At 51.9% G+C, this 17417-nt stretch overlaps 1 protein-coding gene across 1 annotated transcript in view; it reads left to right on the top strand.

Annotated features, from left to right (window-relative positions):
• ZAN (zonadhesin) overlaps nucleotides 1–17417 on the top strand; it is a 62069-nt gene that overhangs the window by 29705 nt on the left and 14947 nt on the right. The window contains 12 exon segments of the mRNA XM_045389582.2: nucleotides 519–660; nucleotides 995–1242; nucleotides 1836–2016; nucleotides 2622–2733; nucleotides 3812–3906; nucleotides 5849–6025; nucleotides 7260–7468; nucleotides 7696–7840; nucleotides 9627–9874; nucleotides 9968–10132; nucleotides 11205–11329; nucleotides 13379–13683. Coding sequence (XP_045245517.2) covers nucleotides 519–660; nucleotides 995–1242; nucleotides 1836–2016; nucleotides 2622–2733; nucleotides 3812–3906; nucleotides 5849–6025; nucleotides 7260–7468; nucleotides 7696–7840; nucleotides 9627–9874; nucleotides 9968–10132; nucleotides 11205–11329; nucleotides 13379–13683 — 2152 coding nt within the window.

Raw genomic sequence — 17417 nt, forward strand, 5'->3', positions numbered from 1 at the left:
TTTGAGACAGAGTCTCACTCTGTTGCCCAGACTGGAGTTCAGTGACACGGTCTCAGCTCACTGCAACCTCTGCCTACTGGGTTCGAGTGATTCTCCTGCCTCAGCCTCCCGAGTAGCTGGGATTAAGGCACGCACTACTACGCCAGGCTGATTTTTGTGTTTTTAGTAGAGATGGGATTTCGCCATGTTGGCCAGGCTGGTCTCAGACTCCTGACCTCAAGTGATCCGCCCACCTTGGCCTCCGAAAGTGCTGGGATTACAGGCGTGAGCCGCCACACCTGGCCTCGGATAGATCAGTTTTGGTTGAAATGATGAACAGACCCAGAAATGATGAAGTGACTGAAGCAGTGAATGGATGCCGAGCTTTTGCAGCGAATCTCGGAGCTTCAGGAAGAGAGGATGTCTCCCCACGATTAAGCCAGTGATCTGGACAGCTCTGGTGGGCTCTGGTGTCAGATCTGGGAACAAACAAAACAAAACAAACCACTTTCTCTTCCTTTCCTGCTGTCTTCCCCCAGGTAGGGGAGCGGTGGTACAAGCCGGGCTGCAAAGAGCTGTGCGTCTGTGAAAGCAACAACAGAATTCGCTGCCAGCCCTGGAGGTGTAGGGCCCAGGAGTTCTGTGGCCTGCAGGATGGTATCTATGGCTGCCATGCCCAAGGTGAGCCATCAGGGTGGAAGGTGAGCCAGGGGCTGCCCAGGCAACACCAGGCAAGGTGATGGGTCCTGCCCAAAGCAGCTTCCCCAGACAGCTGAGTCTCCACCAAGGCCTAGGAGGGGCAGCATTGTCAAGGACCCAGAGGGTGAGGTTGGGGATGTCAGTGTTTCTCTTCGGCAGCTCCAAACCAAGCCAACCACACTTCCTAGGGAAACACCGCATCTGTGGCTGGGCAGTGGGGACCATGCCGGTGTGGACCCGCCAGTGTGGCAGCTCTGGGTCAGAGCTTCCGGGGAGTGGAGCAGTGAGACCGTGAACTCCATCTTCTCCTCCGCAGGTGCCGCCACCTGCACGGCCTCGGGCGATCCCCACTACCTGACCTTCGATGGCGCCTTGCACCACTTCATGGGCACCTGCACCTATGTCCTGACCCGGCCTTGCTGGTCCAGGTCCCAAGACAGCTATTTTGTTGTGAGCGCCACCAATGAGAACCGCGGGGGGAACCTGGAGGTCTCCTACATCAAAGCTGTCCACGTGACAGTCTTTGACCTCAGCATCTCACTGCTCAGAGGCTGTAAGGTCATGGTGGGTGTCTTTCTCCTGCCTCCTGAACCCTGAACACCCAGCCTGCTTGCTTCTCTCCTCTGACCCTCCTTGCCCACATGCCCACCTCTCTGGCTCCTTAGAGCACCTGGGAGGCACCTGCAGCTGACCCAGACCCTCCTCCTTGGACTCCCTCCTCCCTCTGTGAAATGCCCACCGGCACCAGCCCCTCCTGCTCCCAGTTTTTTGCTCCCCACCAACCGCTTTTTTTTTTTTTTTTTTTTTTCTGAGACAAGGTCTTGCTCTATCACCTAGGCTGGAGTGCAGTCGTGAAATCATAGCTCATTGTAGCCTTGACCCCCTGGGCTCAAGTGATCCTCCCGCCTCAGCCTCCCAAGTAGCTGGAACTACAGGCACGCACCACCTGCATGGCTATTTTTTTTTTTTTTTTTTTTTACTTTTTGTAGAGACGGGGTTTCTCCATGTTGCCCAGGCTGATCTTGAGATCCTGGGCTCAAGTAATCCTCCTGCCTTGGCCTCCCAAAGTGCTGGGTTTGCAGGCATGAGCCCCCGTCCTTGACTTTAACCCAAGTTCCTTCCTGACTCTCCTTTCTACGTCCTCCCTGCCTCTGAAGCTGAATGGCCATCGGGTGGCCCTACCTGTGTGGCCTGCACAAGGCCGGGTGACCATAAGGCTCAGCAGCAACTTTGTCCTCCTCTACACGAACTTTGGGCTCCAAGTTCGCTACGACGGGAGCCACTTGGTGGAAGTGACAGTCCCCTCCTCCTATGGCGGCCAGCTCTGCGGGCTGTGCGGTGAGTTTCCTGGGCACCTGCAGGGAAAGCTGGGGCAATGAGGAGGCATGTGACCTGGTCCCCCCACATCTCTGTGAGGTGTTCTAAGTACTTGTCAACTGACTAATTGGTTGAGGACATTAGGCATGAAGGTAGGAGTTAAGGGAAGACGGAGATGAAGAGACAGAAAGGGGCCACGTGCAGTGGTTCATGCCTGTAAATGCAGCACTTTGAGAGCCCGAGGAGGGCAGATCACTTGAGGTCAAGAGTTCGAGACCAGCCTGGCCAACATGGTGAAACCCTGTCTCTACTAAAAATACAAAAATTAGCTGGGCATGGTGGTGCACGCCTGTAATCCCAGCTACTCGGGAGGCTGACGCAGGAGAATCGCTTGAACCTGGGAGGCAGAGGTTCCAATGAGCCGAGATCACGCCTATACTTCAGCCTGGGCGATAGAACAAGACTGCATCTCAAAAAAGAAGAAAAAGCAAAAGAGACAGAAAGGGTTAACTTTGCTATGTAGAGTGAAGAGTGAGGGTGCCTCTTCTGGCCAGGAGGTTGGTGGCCCTGGGGCCTGGCCTGCTGGGGGGCCCTTTGTTGCCTGTTTTAACGACTCCCTCCTCCAGGGAACTACAACAACAACAGCTTGGACGACAACCAGCGCCCCGACAGAAAGCCTGCGGGCGATTCCGTGCAGCTGGGGGCAGCCTGGAAGTTACCTGAATCCTCTGAACCTGGGTGAGCTGGGGGCCGGGGGAGCCAGGCAGGAGGGGCTGGGCCAGGGAAAGGCCTCGGGGGGCAGCTTGGAAGTGTCCTCTGTGTGTCCCCACTCCCTCTGTGCTGTACTTCCCTACTGGCCAGAAACTGGCAATCTTGCCGGTTTAGACTCTCCAAGATTGGAGTTGGTAAGAAGTTATTCTGACCTCCCACGCCCCCACGCCCACGCCTACTGACTTCTATGTTTAGTGATCTCTTTGGAGGGTCCACTTGCGTTCACCCTGAGGTCTAACCTTTTTCCTTCCTGCTGCATCTCCTGGCCTTCCCACTTGAGGGCACCGTTTTGTCCTCTTCTCCTGTATCCCTCTCTCTTTCCCTGCCCACTTTTTGTTTTGTTTTGTTTTTGAGACAGAGTCATGCTCTGTCACCCAGGCTAGAGTGCAGTGGCACAATCTTGGCTCAATGCAACCTCCGCCTCCCAGGTTCAAGTGATTATCCTGCCTCAGCCTCCCAAGTAGCTGGGATTACAGGTGCTCTCCACCACGCCCAGTTAATTTTTGTATTTTTGTTTGAGACAGGGGTTCTCCATGTTGGCCAGGCTAGTCTCAAACTCCTGACCTCAGGTGATCTGCCTGCCTTGGCCTCCCAAAGTGCTGGGATTGCAGGTGTGAGGCACTACGCCCAGACCCTTGTCCACTTTTGCTTCGGTTTGGGAGATGGTTCCTCAGGCCCTCAGGTCTTCCCTTCCCTTTTTCCTTTCCTTTTTTTCTTTTCTTCTCTTGAGATAGGGTCTTGGTCTGTTGCCCAGGCTGGAGTGCAGTGGTGCAATCATAGCTCACTGAGGCCTCCAACTGCTGGGCTCAAGCCATCCTCCCACCACAGCCTCCTGAGTAGCTGGGACTATAGGCACATGCCGCCACACCCGGCTAATTTTTTAAAGTTTTGTGTAGAGATGGGATCTCACTATGTTGCCCAGCCTGGTCCTGAACTTCTAGTCTCAAACAGTCCTCCTACCTTGGCCTCCCAAAGTGCTGGGATTATAGGCATGAGCCACTGTGCCCAGCCTGTAGGCCTCAGTTTCGATTCTCTCCTCATTCAGCTGTTTCCTTGTGGGTGGCAAGCCCTCCAGCTGCCAGGAGAACAGCATGGCAGACGCCTGGAACAAGAACTGTGCGATCTTAATAAACCCTCAGGGTAAGACATGTCCCTGCTGGCCCTTTTTCCTCCCTGAAGGACAGGAGGCTGGAGAGGGAGTCTAGTCAGGGAGGGAGAAACAAAACCAGAAACAGATGGAAAGGCACGAGGAAGGCAAATGGGACCACAGGACCAACCAGCGGTCACCTTCTTGGGACCTATGACTGATGGGTCTGTATTTGTGTCTCAGGCAGTAAATAAATCCGGGATTTCTTTTCTTTTCTTTTCTTTTCTTTTCTTTTCTTTTCTTTTCTTTTCTTTTCTTTTCTTTCTTTTTCTATTAGAAATGTTTTAATAGGCTGGGCGCAGTGGCTCATGCCTGTATCCCAGTACTTTGGGAAGTTGAGGAGGGCAGATCATGAGGTCAGGAGTTCGAGACCAGCCTGGCTAGCACAGTGAAACTCTGTCTCTACTAAAAATACAAAAAATTAGCTGGGCCTGGTGGTGGGCACCTGTAGTCCCAGCTACTCGGGAGGCTGAGGCAGGAGAATCACTTTAACCTGGGAGGCAGAGGTTGCAGTGAGCTAAGATTGCGCCACTGCACTCCAGCCTGGGCCACAGAGTGAGACTCTGTCTCAAAAAAAAAAAAAAAGAAAGTTTTAATAGAGATGGGGGACTCTCACTGTGTAGCCCAGGCTGTTCTCGAACTATGGACCTCAAGGGATCCTCCCCTTGGCCTCCCAAGTAGTTGGGGTGACAGGCATGAGCCACGACGCCTGGCCCTTTTTTCTTTTTTCTTATTTTTTAAAGATAAGGTCTAACTCTGTTGCCCAGGCTGGAGTGCAGTAGCACGATCACAGCTCACTGCAGGCTTGAACTCCTGGGCTCAAGTAATCCTCCCGCTTCAGCCTACAGAGTAGCTGGGACCACAGGCATGCACCACCATGCCCAACTAATTTTTTTTTTTTTTTTTTTTGAGTTGGAATCTCGCTCTGTCACCCAGGCTGGAGTACAATGGTGTGATCTCGGCTCACTGCAACCTCCGCCTCCCAGGTTCAAGTTATTTTCCCACCTCAGCTTCCCAAGTAGCTGGGATTACAGGCCTGTGCCACCAAACCCAGCTCGTTTTTGTATTTTTAGTATTTCACCATGTTGGCCAGACTGGTCTTGAACTCCTGACCTCAAATGATCCGCCTACCTCAGACTCCCAAAGCGCTGGGATTACAGGCGTGAGCCACCGTGCCCGGTCTAATTTTTTAATATTTTGGAGATGAGGCCTTGCTATGCAGCTCAGGCTGGTCTTGAACTCCTGGGCTCAAGTGATTCTCCTGCTTTGCTCTCCTAAAGTGCTGAGGTTACAGGCGGGAGCCACCACACAAATCTGGGTTTTGTTTGTTTGTTTGTTTTGTTTTTATTCTCTGTTGCCCAGGTTGGAGTGCAATGGCACAATCATAGCTCATCCTGCCTCAGCCTCCCGAGTAGCTGGGACTACAGGTGTGCACCACCATGCCCAGCTAATTTTTGTAGAGACACAGTTTCACCATATTGCTCAGGCTGGAAAATCCAGGGTTTTTTTTGTTTGTTTTGTTTCATTTTGTTTTGTTTTTGAGACAGAGTCTCGATTTGTTGCCCAGGCTGGAGTGCAATGGCGCTATCTCAGCTCACTGCCACATTTGCCTCCTGGGTTCAAGAGATTCTCCTGCCTCAACCTCCCGAGTTGCCTAGACTACAGGCGCTCTCTACAATGCCCTGCTAATTTTTGTATTTTTACTAGAGATTGGGTTTCACCATGTTGGTCAGGTGAGTCTCGAACTCCTGACCTCAAGTAATCTGCCCGCCTCGGCCTCCCAAAGTGCTGGAATTGCAGGTGTGAGCCACTGTGCCTGGTGGGAAAATCCAGGTTTTGATTGAAGTGGATGTCAAATCAGACCCCAGGGAAGCCACATGGCCCTGCTCCTTCCCAGCCCCTCCCCTGGCTCACCTGCCTTCTTTCTTCCTGCAGGACCCTTCTCTCAATGTCACCAGGTGGTGCCTCCCCAGTCCAGCTTTGCCAGTTGCGTGCATGGCCAGTGTGGGACCAAGGGCGACACCACGGCCCTGTGCCGCTCCCTGCAGGCTTACGCGTCCCTGTGTGCCAGAGCTGGCCAGGCTCCTGCCTGGCGGAACAGAACTTTCTGCCGTGAGTGACTGGCCACCTGTTCCCACAGCCTGTAGGAACCCTCCAGAATTCTGCCCTCCCTTTCTTCCTCTAAATTCTATATATATATATTTTTTCTTTGAGATGGTGTCTCGCTCTGTTGCCCAGGCTGGAGTGCAGTGGCGCAATCTCGGCTCACTGCAACCTCCACCTCCTGTGTTCAAGACAAAGTGGGCGGATCGCCTGAGGTCAGGAGTTGGAGACCAGCCTGGTCAACATGGCAAAACCCTGTCTCTATTAAAAATACAAAAATTGGCCAGGTGTGGTGGTGAGCACCTGTAATCCCAGCTACTTGAGAGGCTGAGGTGGGAGAATCGCTTGAACCTGGGACGCAGAGGTTGCAGTGCACCGAGATTGCACCACTGCAGTCCAGCCTGGGCGACAAGAGTGAAACAAAAAACAAGAGTGTAAAACAAAACAAAACAAAACAAAAAGTTCTGGCGATGGATGGTGGTAATGGCAGCACAACAATGTGAATGTACTTAGTGCTGTTGAAGTGTACATTTAAAAATTGTTGCCGGGCGCGGTGGCTTATGCCTGTAATCCCAGTACTTTGGGAGGTCGAGGCAGGTGGATCACGAGGTCAGGAGATTGAGACCATCCTGGCTAACACGGTGAAACCCTGTCTCTACTAAAAACACAACATATTAGCCAGGCGTGGTGGCGGGCACCTGTAGTCCCAGCTACTTGGGAGGCTGAGGCATGAGAATGGCATGAATCCGGGAGGCGGAGCTTGCAGTGAGCCAAGATCACACCACTGCTCTCCAGCCTGGGTGACAGAGTGAGACTCTGTCTCAAAGAAAAAAAAAACTGTTAAATGGTAGATTTTATGTCTGGTTTTTTTTTGTTGTTTTGCTTTTGAGAGTCTCGCTGTCGCCCAGGCTGGAGTGTGGTGGTCTGACCTTGCCTCATTGCAACCTCTGCCTCTCAGGTTCAAGAGATTCTCGTGCCTCAGCCACCTAAGTAGCTGGGACGACAGGCGTGCACCACCATGCCCAGCTGATTTTTGCATTTTTAGTAGAGATGAGTTTCACCATGTTGGCCAGCCTGATCTCGAACTCCTGACCTCAGGTGATCCACCTGCCTCAGCCTCCCAAAGTGCTGGGATTACAGGTGTGAGCCACCATGCCCAGCCACTACTAGGAGCTTTTGACGCCCCAAGGTTTGGGGGCTGGAAATGCCACCCCGCTCTTCCTAATGCTCTCATTTTCCTTAGCTATGAGGTGCCCACCTGGCAGCAGCTATAGCCCCTGTGGCAGCCCCTGCCCAGCCACCTGCAGCAGCCTAAACGACCCGAGGGACTGCCCCAAAGCACTGCCCTGTGCTGAGAGCTGCGAATGTCAGAAAGGCTACATCTTGAGTGGAACCTCCTGCGTGCCCCTTGGCCAGTGTGGCTGCACCGAGCCAGCGGGCTCCTACCATCCGGTGAGAGGCCAGCTAGCAGGGGCCCTGCCCTTTCCAGGCCCACATGTTTGGGGTCAGGGCAAGCTCAGGAGAGGCAGGAGGAAGGCTCAGAACCTGGAAGGGGCAGGGCTGGCCAAGGCTGGGGGACGAGGAGGAAGGCCAGATGCTGCAGCCAGCTTCAACCGGGACATCAGCCCATCTCCTGATTCCAACTTTCTGTTGGCTCTGCTGATCCCTGTGGCCCACAGGTCGGGGAGCGCTGGTACACAGAGGACACCTGCACCAGGCTCTGCACCTGCTCCATCCACAACAACATCACCTGCTTCCAAAGCACCTGTAAACCCAACCAGATGTGCTGGGCCCTGGATGGGCTACTCCGTTGTCGGGCCTCAGGTAGGAGGACCATGGTGATAGGGGGACTCCACAGCCCTGAGGCCAGCTCTCCCAACTCCCCAACAGACTCCCTGCTGCCTGTAGCACTGGGGTTCAGGTTTCGGCTCATAACTCTGCTGCAACAAAGAGCTTCCTGTGGGAAAGATGACCTCCAACTGCTGAGAAGGGAGACTCACCCATCCTTCTCCTGCAGCGGCCACCAACTTAGATGGAATATTATAAATCCTTTCCTGGGGCCGGACACCGTGGCTCACACTTGTAATCTCAGCACTTTGGAAGGCCAAGGCAGGCAGATCACTTGAGACTAGGGTTCAAGACCAGCCTGACCAACATGGCTACACCCCGTCTGTACTAAAAATACAAAAATTAGCCTGTAATCCCAGCTACTCGAGAGGCTGAGGCAGGAGAATTGCTTGAACCCAGGAGGCAGAGGTCGCAGTGAGCAGATATCATGTCATTGCACTCCAGCCTGGGTGACAAGAGCAAAACTCCGTCTCTAAATAAATCTTTCCCTGGAGGCCAGGCATGGTGGCTCATGCCTGTAATCCCCGTGCTTTGGGAAGCTGAAGTCAGAGGATCACTTGAGGCCAGTAGTTCAAGACCAGCCTGAGCAACATAGTGAGACGCCCATCTCTACAAAAAACAAAAACTAAAAAATTAAAAATTAAAATTAAAGACATTGCACCTGTAGCTCCTGCTACCTGGGAGGCTGAGGTAGGAGGATCTCTTGAGCCCAGGAATTAGAGTCTGCAGTGAACTATGATCTTGCCACTGCACACCAGTCTGGGTAACAGAACAAGACCCTGTCTCTAAAAAAAATTTTTTTTAATTAGTTGAATAGGGTACTTCATGCCTGTAGTCCCGGATACTCTGGAGGCTGAGGTAGGAGGACGGCTTGAGCCCAGGAGTTTGAGGCTGCAGTGAGCTATGATCATGCCACTGCATTCCAGCCTGAGTGACAGAGAGAGACCATGTCTCAAAAAAGAAAAAAAAAATCCTTCCTCCAAAGAATCATGCCCCCCTCAGCCTATAAACTTCACGCCTCCTAACCCTGGCCCCAGGTGTTTTTTCTTTTTTTCTTTTCTTTTTTTTTTGTTGAGACGGAGTCTCACTCAGTCGCCTAGGCTGCAGTGCAGTGGCGTGATCTCGGGCTCACTACAAGCTCCGCCTCCCGGATTCACGCCATTCTCCTGCTTCATCCTCCCAAGTAGCTGGGACTACAGGCACCCGCTGCCACGCCCAGCTAATTTTTTGCATTTTTAGTAGAGACGGGGTTTCACCATGTTAGCCAGGATGATCTCGATCTCCTGACCTTGTGATCCACTCGCCTTGGCCTCCGAAAGTGTTGGGATTACAGGCGTGAGCCATCGCGCCCGGCCTTTTTTTTCTTTTTTTGAGGTAGTGTCTTTGTCGCCCAGGCTGGAGTGCAGTGGCGCAATCTCAGCTCACTGCAACCTCCGCCTCCCTGGTTCAAGCGATTCTCCTGCCTCAGCCTTCCAAGTAGCTGGGATTACAGGCACATGTCACCACACCCTATTTTTTTTTTTTTTTTTTTTTTGTATTTTTTTAGTAGAGACGGGGTTTTGCCATGTTGGTCAGGCTGGTCTCAAACCAGCCCGCCTCGGCCTCCCAAAGTGCTGGGATTAGAGGCATGACCCACTGCGCACAGCTGGACCTAGAGTCTTGACTCTTTTCTGGAAGGCAGGGAGAACCCAGGACTAGTTTCCCAGGGACCCTGTACCTGCCAGAGGAACATCATAGCCCAGCTGTCTCTCTGTCCTCCCAGGTATGGGAGTGTGTCAGCTCCCAGGGGAGTCCCACTACGTGAGCTTTGATGGTAGCAACCATTCCATCCGGGACACCTGCACTCACGTCCTGGTGAAAGTATGCCACCCCGCCATGGCCTTGCCGTTCTTCAAGATCAGTGCCAAGCATGAGAAGGAGGAAGGTGGAACTAAGGCTTTCCGCCTTCACGAGGTCTACATTAACATCTACGACGCCCAGGTCACCCTGCAGAAGGGCCACCGTGTGCTGGTGAGCTGGGTGTGGTGACCGGGCCTGGGAGGGAGTATTGGGGAGGGGACTCCGGTCCCTGCTCCTACTTACCATCACTGTCCTCCTGTTTAGATCAACAGCAAAAAGGTCACCCTCCCCGCAATCTCCCAGATCCCCGGGGTCAGCGTCAAGTCCAGCAGCATCTACACCATTGTTAACATCAAGATCGGGGTGCAAGTCAAGTTTGACGGGAATCATCTCTTAGAGATTGAACTCCCCACAACCTACTATGGAAAGGTGAGGAAAACATCTGGCTCTGCTAGCTGGGGAGGCAGCCCCAGGGAGATTGGTGGCTGGCAGGGATTGGGGGCAGTGTTCACATCGTGCCTGCCCAAAGAGGCCACTCCTCAGGATGGAGCAGGGCAGTGGTGGTGCGCGCCTTTCTGTGTAGGATGGACAAGAGTGTTTCCAGGAAAAAACAGGAAAAACCGTTCTGGCTGGGCGTGGTGGTTCACGCCTGTAATCTCAGCATTTTGGGAGGCCGAGGCAGGTGGATCACCTGAGGTCAGGAGGTCGGGATCAGGCTGGCCAACATGGTGAAACCCTGTCTCTATTAAAAATAAAGATTTAAAAAATTAGCTAGGGGTGGTGGTGCGCACCTGTAATCCTAGCTACTTGGGAGGTTGAGGCAAGAGAGTCACTTGAATCCGGGAGGCGAATAGTGAAGTGAGCCGAGATCATGCCACTGCACTCCAGGCTGGGTGACAAGACCCGAAACTCAAAAAGAAGGGAGGGAGGGAAGGAAGGAAGGAAGGAAGGAGGGAGGGAGGGAGGGAAGGAAGGAAGGAAGGAAGGAAGGAAGGAAGGAAGGAAGGAAGGAAGGAAGGAAGGAAGAAAAACTGCTCTCGTGGAAGGAAGGAAGGAAGGAAGGAAGGGAGAAAAGCCACTCTTGTGGAAGGAAGGAAGGAAGGAAGGGAGGAAGGGAGGAAGGAAGGAAGGAAGGAAGGAAGGAAGGAAGGAAGGAAGGAAGGGAGAAAAGCTGCTCTCGTGGAAGGAAGGAAGGGAGGGAGGGAGGGAGGGAGGGAGGAAGGAAGGAAGGAGGGGAGAAAAGCTGCTCTCGTGGAAGGAAGGAAGGAAGGGAGGGAGAAAAACCGCTCTCGTGGGAGGAAGGAAGGAAGGAAGGAAGGAAGGGAGGAAGGAAGGAAGGGAGAAAAGACGCTCTTGTGGAAGGAAGGAAGGAAGGAAGGAAGGGAGGGAGGGAGAAAAACCGCTCTCGTGGGAGGAAGGAAGGAAGGAGGGAGGGAGGGAGGGAGGGAGAAAAGCCGCTGTCGTGCTTCCCCAGCACCGAAAAACCACTCTCCCCACCCAGGTCTGCGGCGTGTGCGGGAACTTCAATGATGAGGAAGAGGATGAACTAATGATGCCCAGCGACGAACTAGCGCATAGTGATAGTGAATTTGTGAACAGTTGGAAAGATAAGGACATTGACCCAAGGTAGTGGTCCCCTAAGACCCTCTAGCTTTTCTTTCTTTTTTTTCCGAGACGGAATCTTGCTCTGTCACCCAGGCTGGAGTGCCATGGCACGATCTCGGCTCACTGCAACCTCCACCTCCCGGGTTCAAGAGATTCTCCTGCCTCAGCCTCCCGAGTAACTGGGATTACAGCCACCCACCACCATGCCCAGCTAATTTTTGTAGTTTTTAGTAGAGATGGGGTTTCACCATGTTGGTCAGGCTGGTCTCGAGCTCCTGACCTCAGGCCATGCGCCTGCCTTGGCCTCCCAAAGTTCTAGGTAATCATGAGCCACCGCACATGGCCCCTCTAGCTTTTCTTTTTTTCTTTTTTTTTTTCTTTGAGATGGAGTTTTGCTCTGTTGCCCAGGCTGGAGTGTCAGTGGCGCAATCTTGGCTCACTGCAACCTCTGCTTCCCAGGTTCAGGCAATTCTTGTGCCTCCACCTCCCGAGTAGCTGGGATTACAGGTGCATGACACCACGCCCCACACCTGGCTAATTTGTGCATTTTAGGTAGAGACAGAGTTTCACCATGTTGGCCAGACTGGCCTTGAACTCCTGACCTCAAGTGATCCACCTGCCTCAAAGTGCTAGGATTACAGACGTGAGCCATTGTGCCTGGCCACCCCTCCAGCTTTTCATAGTAACATGAGCTAGGGAGCCAGACTGTAGGGCACACCTGGGGCAGGAAGACCAGAATGTTCCTTTTACCGTCTTCAATTTTTAAATTTTTTGTAGAGACAGGGTCTCGCCACGATTGCCCAGGTTGGTCTCAAACTCCTGGGCTCTAATGATCCTCCCGCCTCGGCTTCCCAAAGTGCTGGGATTACAGACCAGAATGTTGCTTTGTGTGTGTGATTTGAGAGTGATGACTTCTGGGCATTCTGGGGTGATGTGTGTAATTGATCCATCTCAAGGCTGCTAGAACCCACTTGGGGAAATGTGAAAATCTTCTTTTCCTCACTTAGAAACCTTGGAGGAGGAGGCCGGGCGCGGTGGCTCAAGCCTGTAATCCCAGCACTTTGGGAGGCCGAGACGGGTGGATCACGAGGTCAGGAGATCAAGACCAGCCTGGCTAACACGGTGAAACCCCGTCTCTACCAAAAAAGACAAAAAACTAGCCGGGCGAGGTGGCGGGCGCCTGTAGTCCCAGCTACTCGGGAGGCTGAGGCAGGAGAATGGTGGGAACTGGGGAGGCGGAGCTTGCAGTGAGCTGAGATCCGGCCACTGCACTCCAGCCTTGGTGACAGAGCGAGACTCCGTCTCAAAAAAAAAAAAAAAAAAGAAACCTTGGAGGAGGAGCAGGAGCAGTGGCTCATGCCTGTAATTCCAGCACTTTGGGAGACCAAGACTGGAGGATCACTTGAGGCCAGGAGTTTGAGACCGGCCTAGGCAACATAGCAAGACCCCGTCTTTATAAAATATTAAAAACTAAAATTAGCCAGGCATGGTGGCACATGCCTGTAATCCCAGCTCCTCGGAAGGCTAAGGCAGGAGAATCGCTTTAACCTGATACGTAGAGGTTGCAGTGAGCCGAGATCACACCACTGAACTCCAGCCTGGGCGACAAAGTGAGACCTTGTCTCCAAATAAACCAAAACCAAAAATTAGCTGGGTGTGGTGGCGCGCACCTGTAATCCCAGCTACTCAGGAGGCTGAGGCAGGAGAATTGCTTGAACTCGGGAGGCGGAGGTTTCAGTGAGCCAAGATTGCACTATTGCACTACTGCACTCAAGCCTGGGCGACAGAGTGAGACTGTCTCCAAAAAAAAAAAAAAAAAAGATAAACAAAAAAAAAAACAAGCATTGGTTGGGCGTGGTGGCAAGTGCCTGTAGTCCCAGCTACTCGGGAGGCTGAGGCAGGAGAATCTCTTGAACCCAGGAGGGGAGGCAGAGGTTGCAGTGAGTCGAGACTGTTGCATTGAACTCCAGCCTGGGAGACAGAGCAAGACTCCCTCTAAAGAAAAAAAAAAAAAAATTGTGTCATGGTAGAGGGACAACTGTCCCTAGGCTGATTCTTTTCCCTTCCCAGTTGTCAGAGTCTCCCGGTAGATGAGCAGCAGATTCCAGCGGAACAGCAGGAGAACCCGAGTGGAAACTGCAGGGCGGCCGACCTCCGCAGGGCGCGGGAAAAGTGCGAGGCAGCGCTCCGGGCTCCCGTATGGGCCCAGTGTGCCTCCCGCATAGACCTCACGCCCTTCCTGGTAGGCTGTACGAACACCCTCTGTGAGTTTGGAGGTCTCCACCAGGCCCTCTGCCAGGCTCTGCAAGCCTTCGGGGCCACCTGCCAGAGCGAGGGCCTCAAGCCCCCACTCTGGAGAAACAGCAGCTTCTGCCGTGAGTGTGCCCTGCTGTCACCCCAAACCCCCTTTCCCTCTCTGCTTCCCTGAGAGCTCCCTCACTCTCCTTCCTGTTTGTTCCTAATTCAGCTCTCATTGTCTCTTTGACAAGGACTATTTTTAAATTATTTATATATACATATATATATATATATATATATTTTTTTTTTTTTTTTTTTTTGGCTGGGTATGATGGCTCATGCCTTTAGTCCCAGCACTTGGGGAGGCCAAAGTGGGTGGATCACCTGAGGTCAGGAGTTCGAGACCAGCCTGACCAACATGGTGAAACCCCATCCCACTGAAAACACAAAATTAGCTGGGTGTGGCGGCACATGCCTGTAATCCCAGCTACTCAGGAGGCTGAAGCAGGAGAATGGCTTGAACCTGGGAGGCAGAGGTTGCAGTGAGCCGAGATGGTGACATTGCATTCCAGCCTGGGCAAAAAGGGGCAAAACTCTGTCAAAAAAAATTTTTTTTTGAGATAGGGTCTCACTCTGTCACCCAGGCTGGAGTGCACCACCACACCAGCTAATTTTTGTATTTTTAATAGAGATGGGGTTTCACCATGTTGGCCAGGATGGTCTCGATCTCTTGACCTCGCAATTCACCCACCTTGGCCTCCCAAAGTGCTGGGATTACAGGCGTCAGCCACCGCGCCTGGCCAAGAAGGTTTATTTTTCTTTTTTCTTTTTTTTTTTTTTTTTGAGACGGAGTCTTGCTCTGTAGCCCGGGCTGGAGTGCAGTGGCCGGATCTCAGCTCACTGCAAGCTCCGCCTCCCGGGTTTACGCCATTCTCCTGCCTCAGCCTCTGGAGTAGCTGGGACTACAGGCGCCCGCCACCTCGCCCAGCTAGTTTTTTGTATTTTTAGTAGAGACGGGGTTTCACCGTGTTAGCCAGGATGGTCTCGATCTCCTGACCTCGTGATCCGCCTGTCTCGGCCTCCCAAAGTGCTGGGATTACAGGCTTGATATTTTTCTTTAACGCACTCTCTCATTCTAGGAGCAAAGCAGAGGTGCAGAGGGCGCTGCAGAGCTTCTCAGGGCCAGTGGAGGCAACATGAGCACAGCAGCCTGAGCTGGCCGGAGGGTCAGGGTGAACGCAGCGCACAGGTCCTGTACAGAATGGGGCCTCTGCTCAGCTGCCCCACAGCTGGTGGGCATCACCGTGGGTCCAGTGTGACCAGACCCTCTGATTTTTTTTTTTTGGAATAAGCTATAAGCCTGAGTTTTTATTTGATATTGCCATACTTTTTTTTTTCTTTTCTTTTCTTTTTTTTTTTTGAGTTTCACTGTAGCTCAGGCTGGAGTGCAGTGACATGATCTCGGCTCACTGCAACCTCTGCCTCCCAGGTTCCAGTGATTCTCCTGCCTCAGCCTCCAAGTAGCTGAGATTACTCGCATGTTCCACCAGGCCCAGCTAATTTTTGTATTTTTATTAGAGACGGGGTTTCACCATATTGGCCAGGCTGGTCTTGAACTCCTCACTCAGGTGATCCACCTGGCTCAAGCCTCCCAAAGTGCTAGGATTACAGGCGTGAGCCACTGCGCCTGGACATGAAAAATAACAAGTCTTAATTTGAGTTTTTATTATGAGTGAGATTGGACATTTTTTCATATACTTAGGAACCCTTTGAATTTCCCTTTCTGTAAACTATCTGCTCATAGCCAGTCACCATTTTTCCACTAGGTCGTTGGTCTTTATTGAACTATTTCATGGAAGTCCTTTATCTATTATGGAAAGTAGACCTTTATTAGTGCTCTGAGTTACACAGTTTTCCAGTCCTTTTTGTTTTCATCTTTTGGCTTTTTTCTTTTCCATGCAGGAAAAAATTTTTTATGGGGTCAAATATATTAATCTTGTTTTATGTCTTCTGCGTCTTGAGCAATAGCTATAAATGCGAGCCGCACAGAAGCTACAAAACAGTTCGCTGATTCTTTACTCTAGAAATTTTGTTTGTTTGAGACTGGGTGTGGTGGCTCAAGCCTGTAATCCCAGCACTTTGGGAGGCTGAGACAGGCGGATCACGAGGTCAGGAGATCGAGACCATCCTGGCTAACACGGTGAAACCCCGTCTCTACTAAAAAAATATACAAAAATCTAGCCGGTCGTGGTGGTGGGCGCCTGTAGTCCCAGCTACTCGGGAGGCTGAGGCAGGAGAATGGCGTGAACCCGGGAGGCGGAGCTTGCAGTGAGTGGAGATTGCGCCACTGCAGTGGTGCGATCCCGGATCACTGCAACCTCCACCTCCCGGATTCACGCGTGGCGCAATCTCCACTCACTGCAAGCTCCGCCTCCGGGGTTCACGCCATTCTCCTGCCTCAGCCTCCCGAGTAGCTGGGACTACAGGCGCCTCCCACTACGCCTAGCTAATTTTTTTGTATTTTTAGTAGAGATGGGGTTTCACCATGTTGGCCAGGCTGGTCTCAAACTCCTGGCCTCAAGTGATCTGCCCGCCTCGTCCTCCCCAAGTGTTGGGGTTACAGGCGTGAGCCACTGTGTCCGACCTGCTCTAGAACTTTTATGGTTTCATTTTTTTATATTTAAGTGAGGTTGTTTTTTTTTTTTTGGTGTATATTAAGTTTTTGACCCATGAGGATTTATCCTGATGTGTAAAATGAGGTGTGAATCAACTTCGTTTCTGTTTTTCTCCAGAAGGCTAGCCAGCTGTTCCAACATTATTAAATGACGAGTCTGTCTTTGCCCAGGGACTGAGATTCCACACTTTATCTTCTACTAAATTCCCATATATATTTGGATCCTTATCTGAGCTTTCTCCTCTGTTCTATTGGTTCATCTGTATTTGCATGTAACAGTAACACAAAGTCGTAATCACTGAAAATTTAAAATGAGCTTTGGACTGGGCACAGTGGCTTACGCCTGTAATCCCAGCACTTTGGGAGGCCGAGGTGGGCGGATCACCTGAGGTCAGGAGTTCGAGACCAGTCTGGCCAACATGGTGAAACCCTGTCCCTACTAAAAATACAAAAATTAGCTGAGTGTGGTGGTATGTGCCTGTAATTCCAGCAACTCAGGAGGCTGAGGCAGGAGAATTGCTTGAACCCAGGAGGTGGAAGTTGCAGTGAGCCGAGATTGTGCCATTGCACTCCAGCCAGGGTGAAAAGATCAAAACTCTGTCTCAAAAAATAAATAAATAAAAATAAAATAAAATAAAATAAACGTTGACTTATGGAGGGACATTTACTACTGATGGCTCTTTTTTTTTTTTTTTTTAGGGATTTCCTGGCTTTTCTGGTTTGCTTATGTCTTCAGCTCAACTTTGAAATCATCTTGTCCTATTAAAAGCACACACGTTTGGGCCGGGTGTGGTGGCTCACGCCTGTAATCCCAGCACTTTGGGAGGCCGAGATGGGCGGATCACGAGGTCAGGAGATCAAAACCATCCTGGCTAACATGGTGAAACCCTGTCTCTACTGAAAATGCAAAAAAATTAGCTGGGTGTAGTGGTAGGCGCCTGTAGTCCCAGTTACTCGGGAGGCCGAGGCAGGAGAATGGCATGAACACAGGAGGCGGAGCTTGCAGTGAGCCGAGATCATGCCACTGCACTCCAGCCTGGGCAACTCAGTGAGACTCCGTCTCAAAAAAAAAAAGCACACACACATATAAAATACTTTTGGTGGCTGGGTGTGGTGGCTCACGCCTGTAATCCTAGTACTTTGGGAGGCCAACGAGACCAATCTGGCCAACATGGTGAAACCCCATCTCTACTAAAA

This window comes from Macaca fascicularis, chromosome 3 (assembly GCF_037993035.2).
Source record: "Macaca fascicularis isolate 582-1 chromosome 3, T2T-MFA8v1.1".
Classification (NCBI taxonomy): domain Eukaryota; kingdom Metazoa; phylum Chordata; class Mammalia; order Primates; family Cercopithecidae; genus Macaca; species Macaca fascicularis.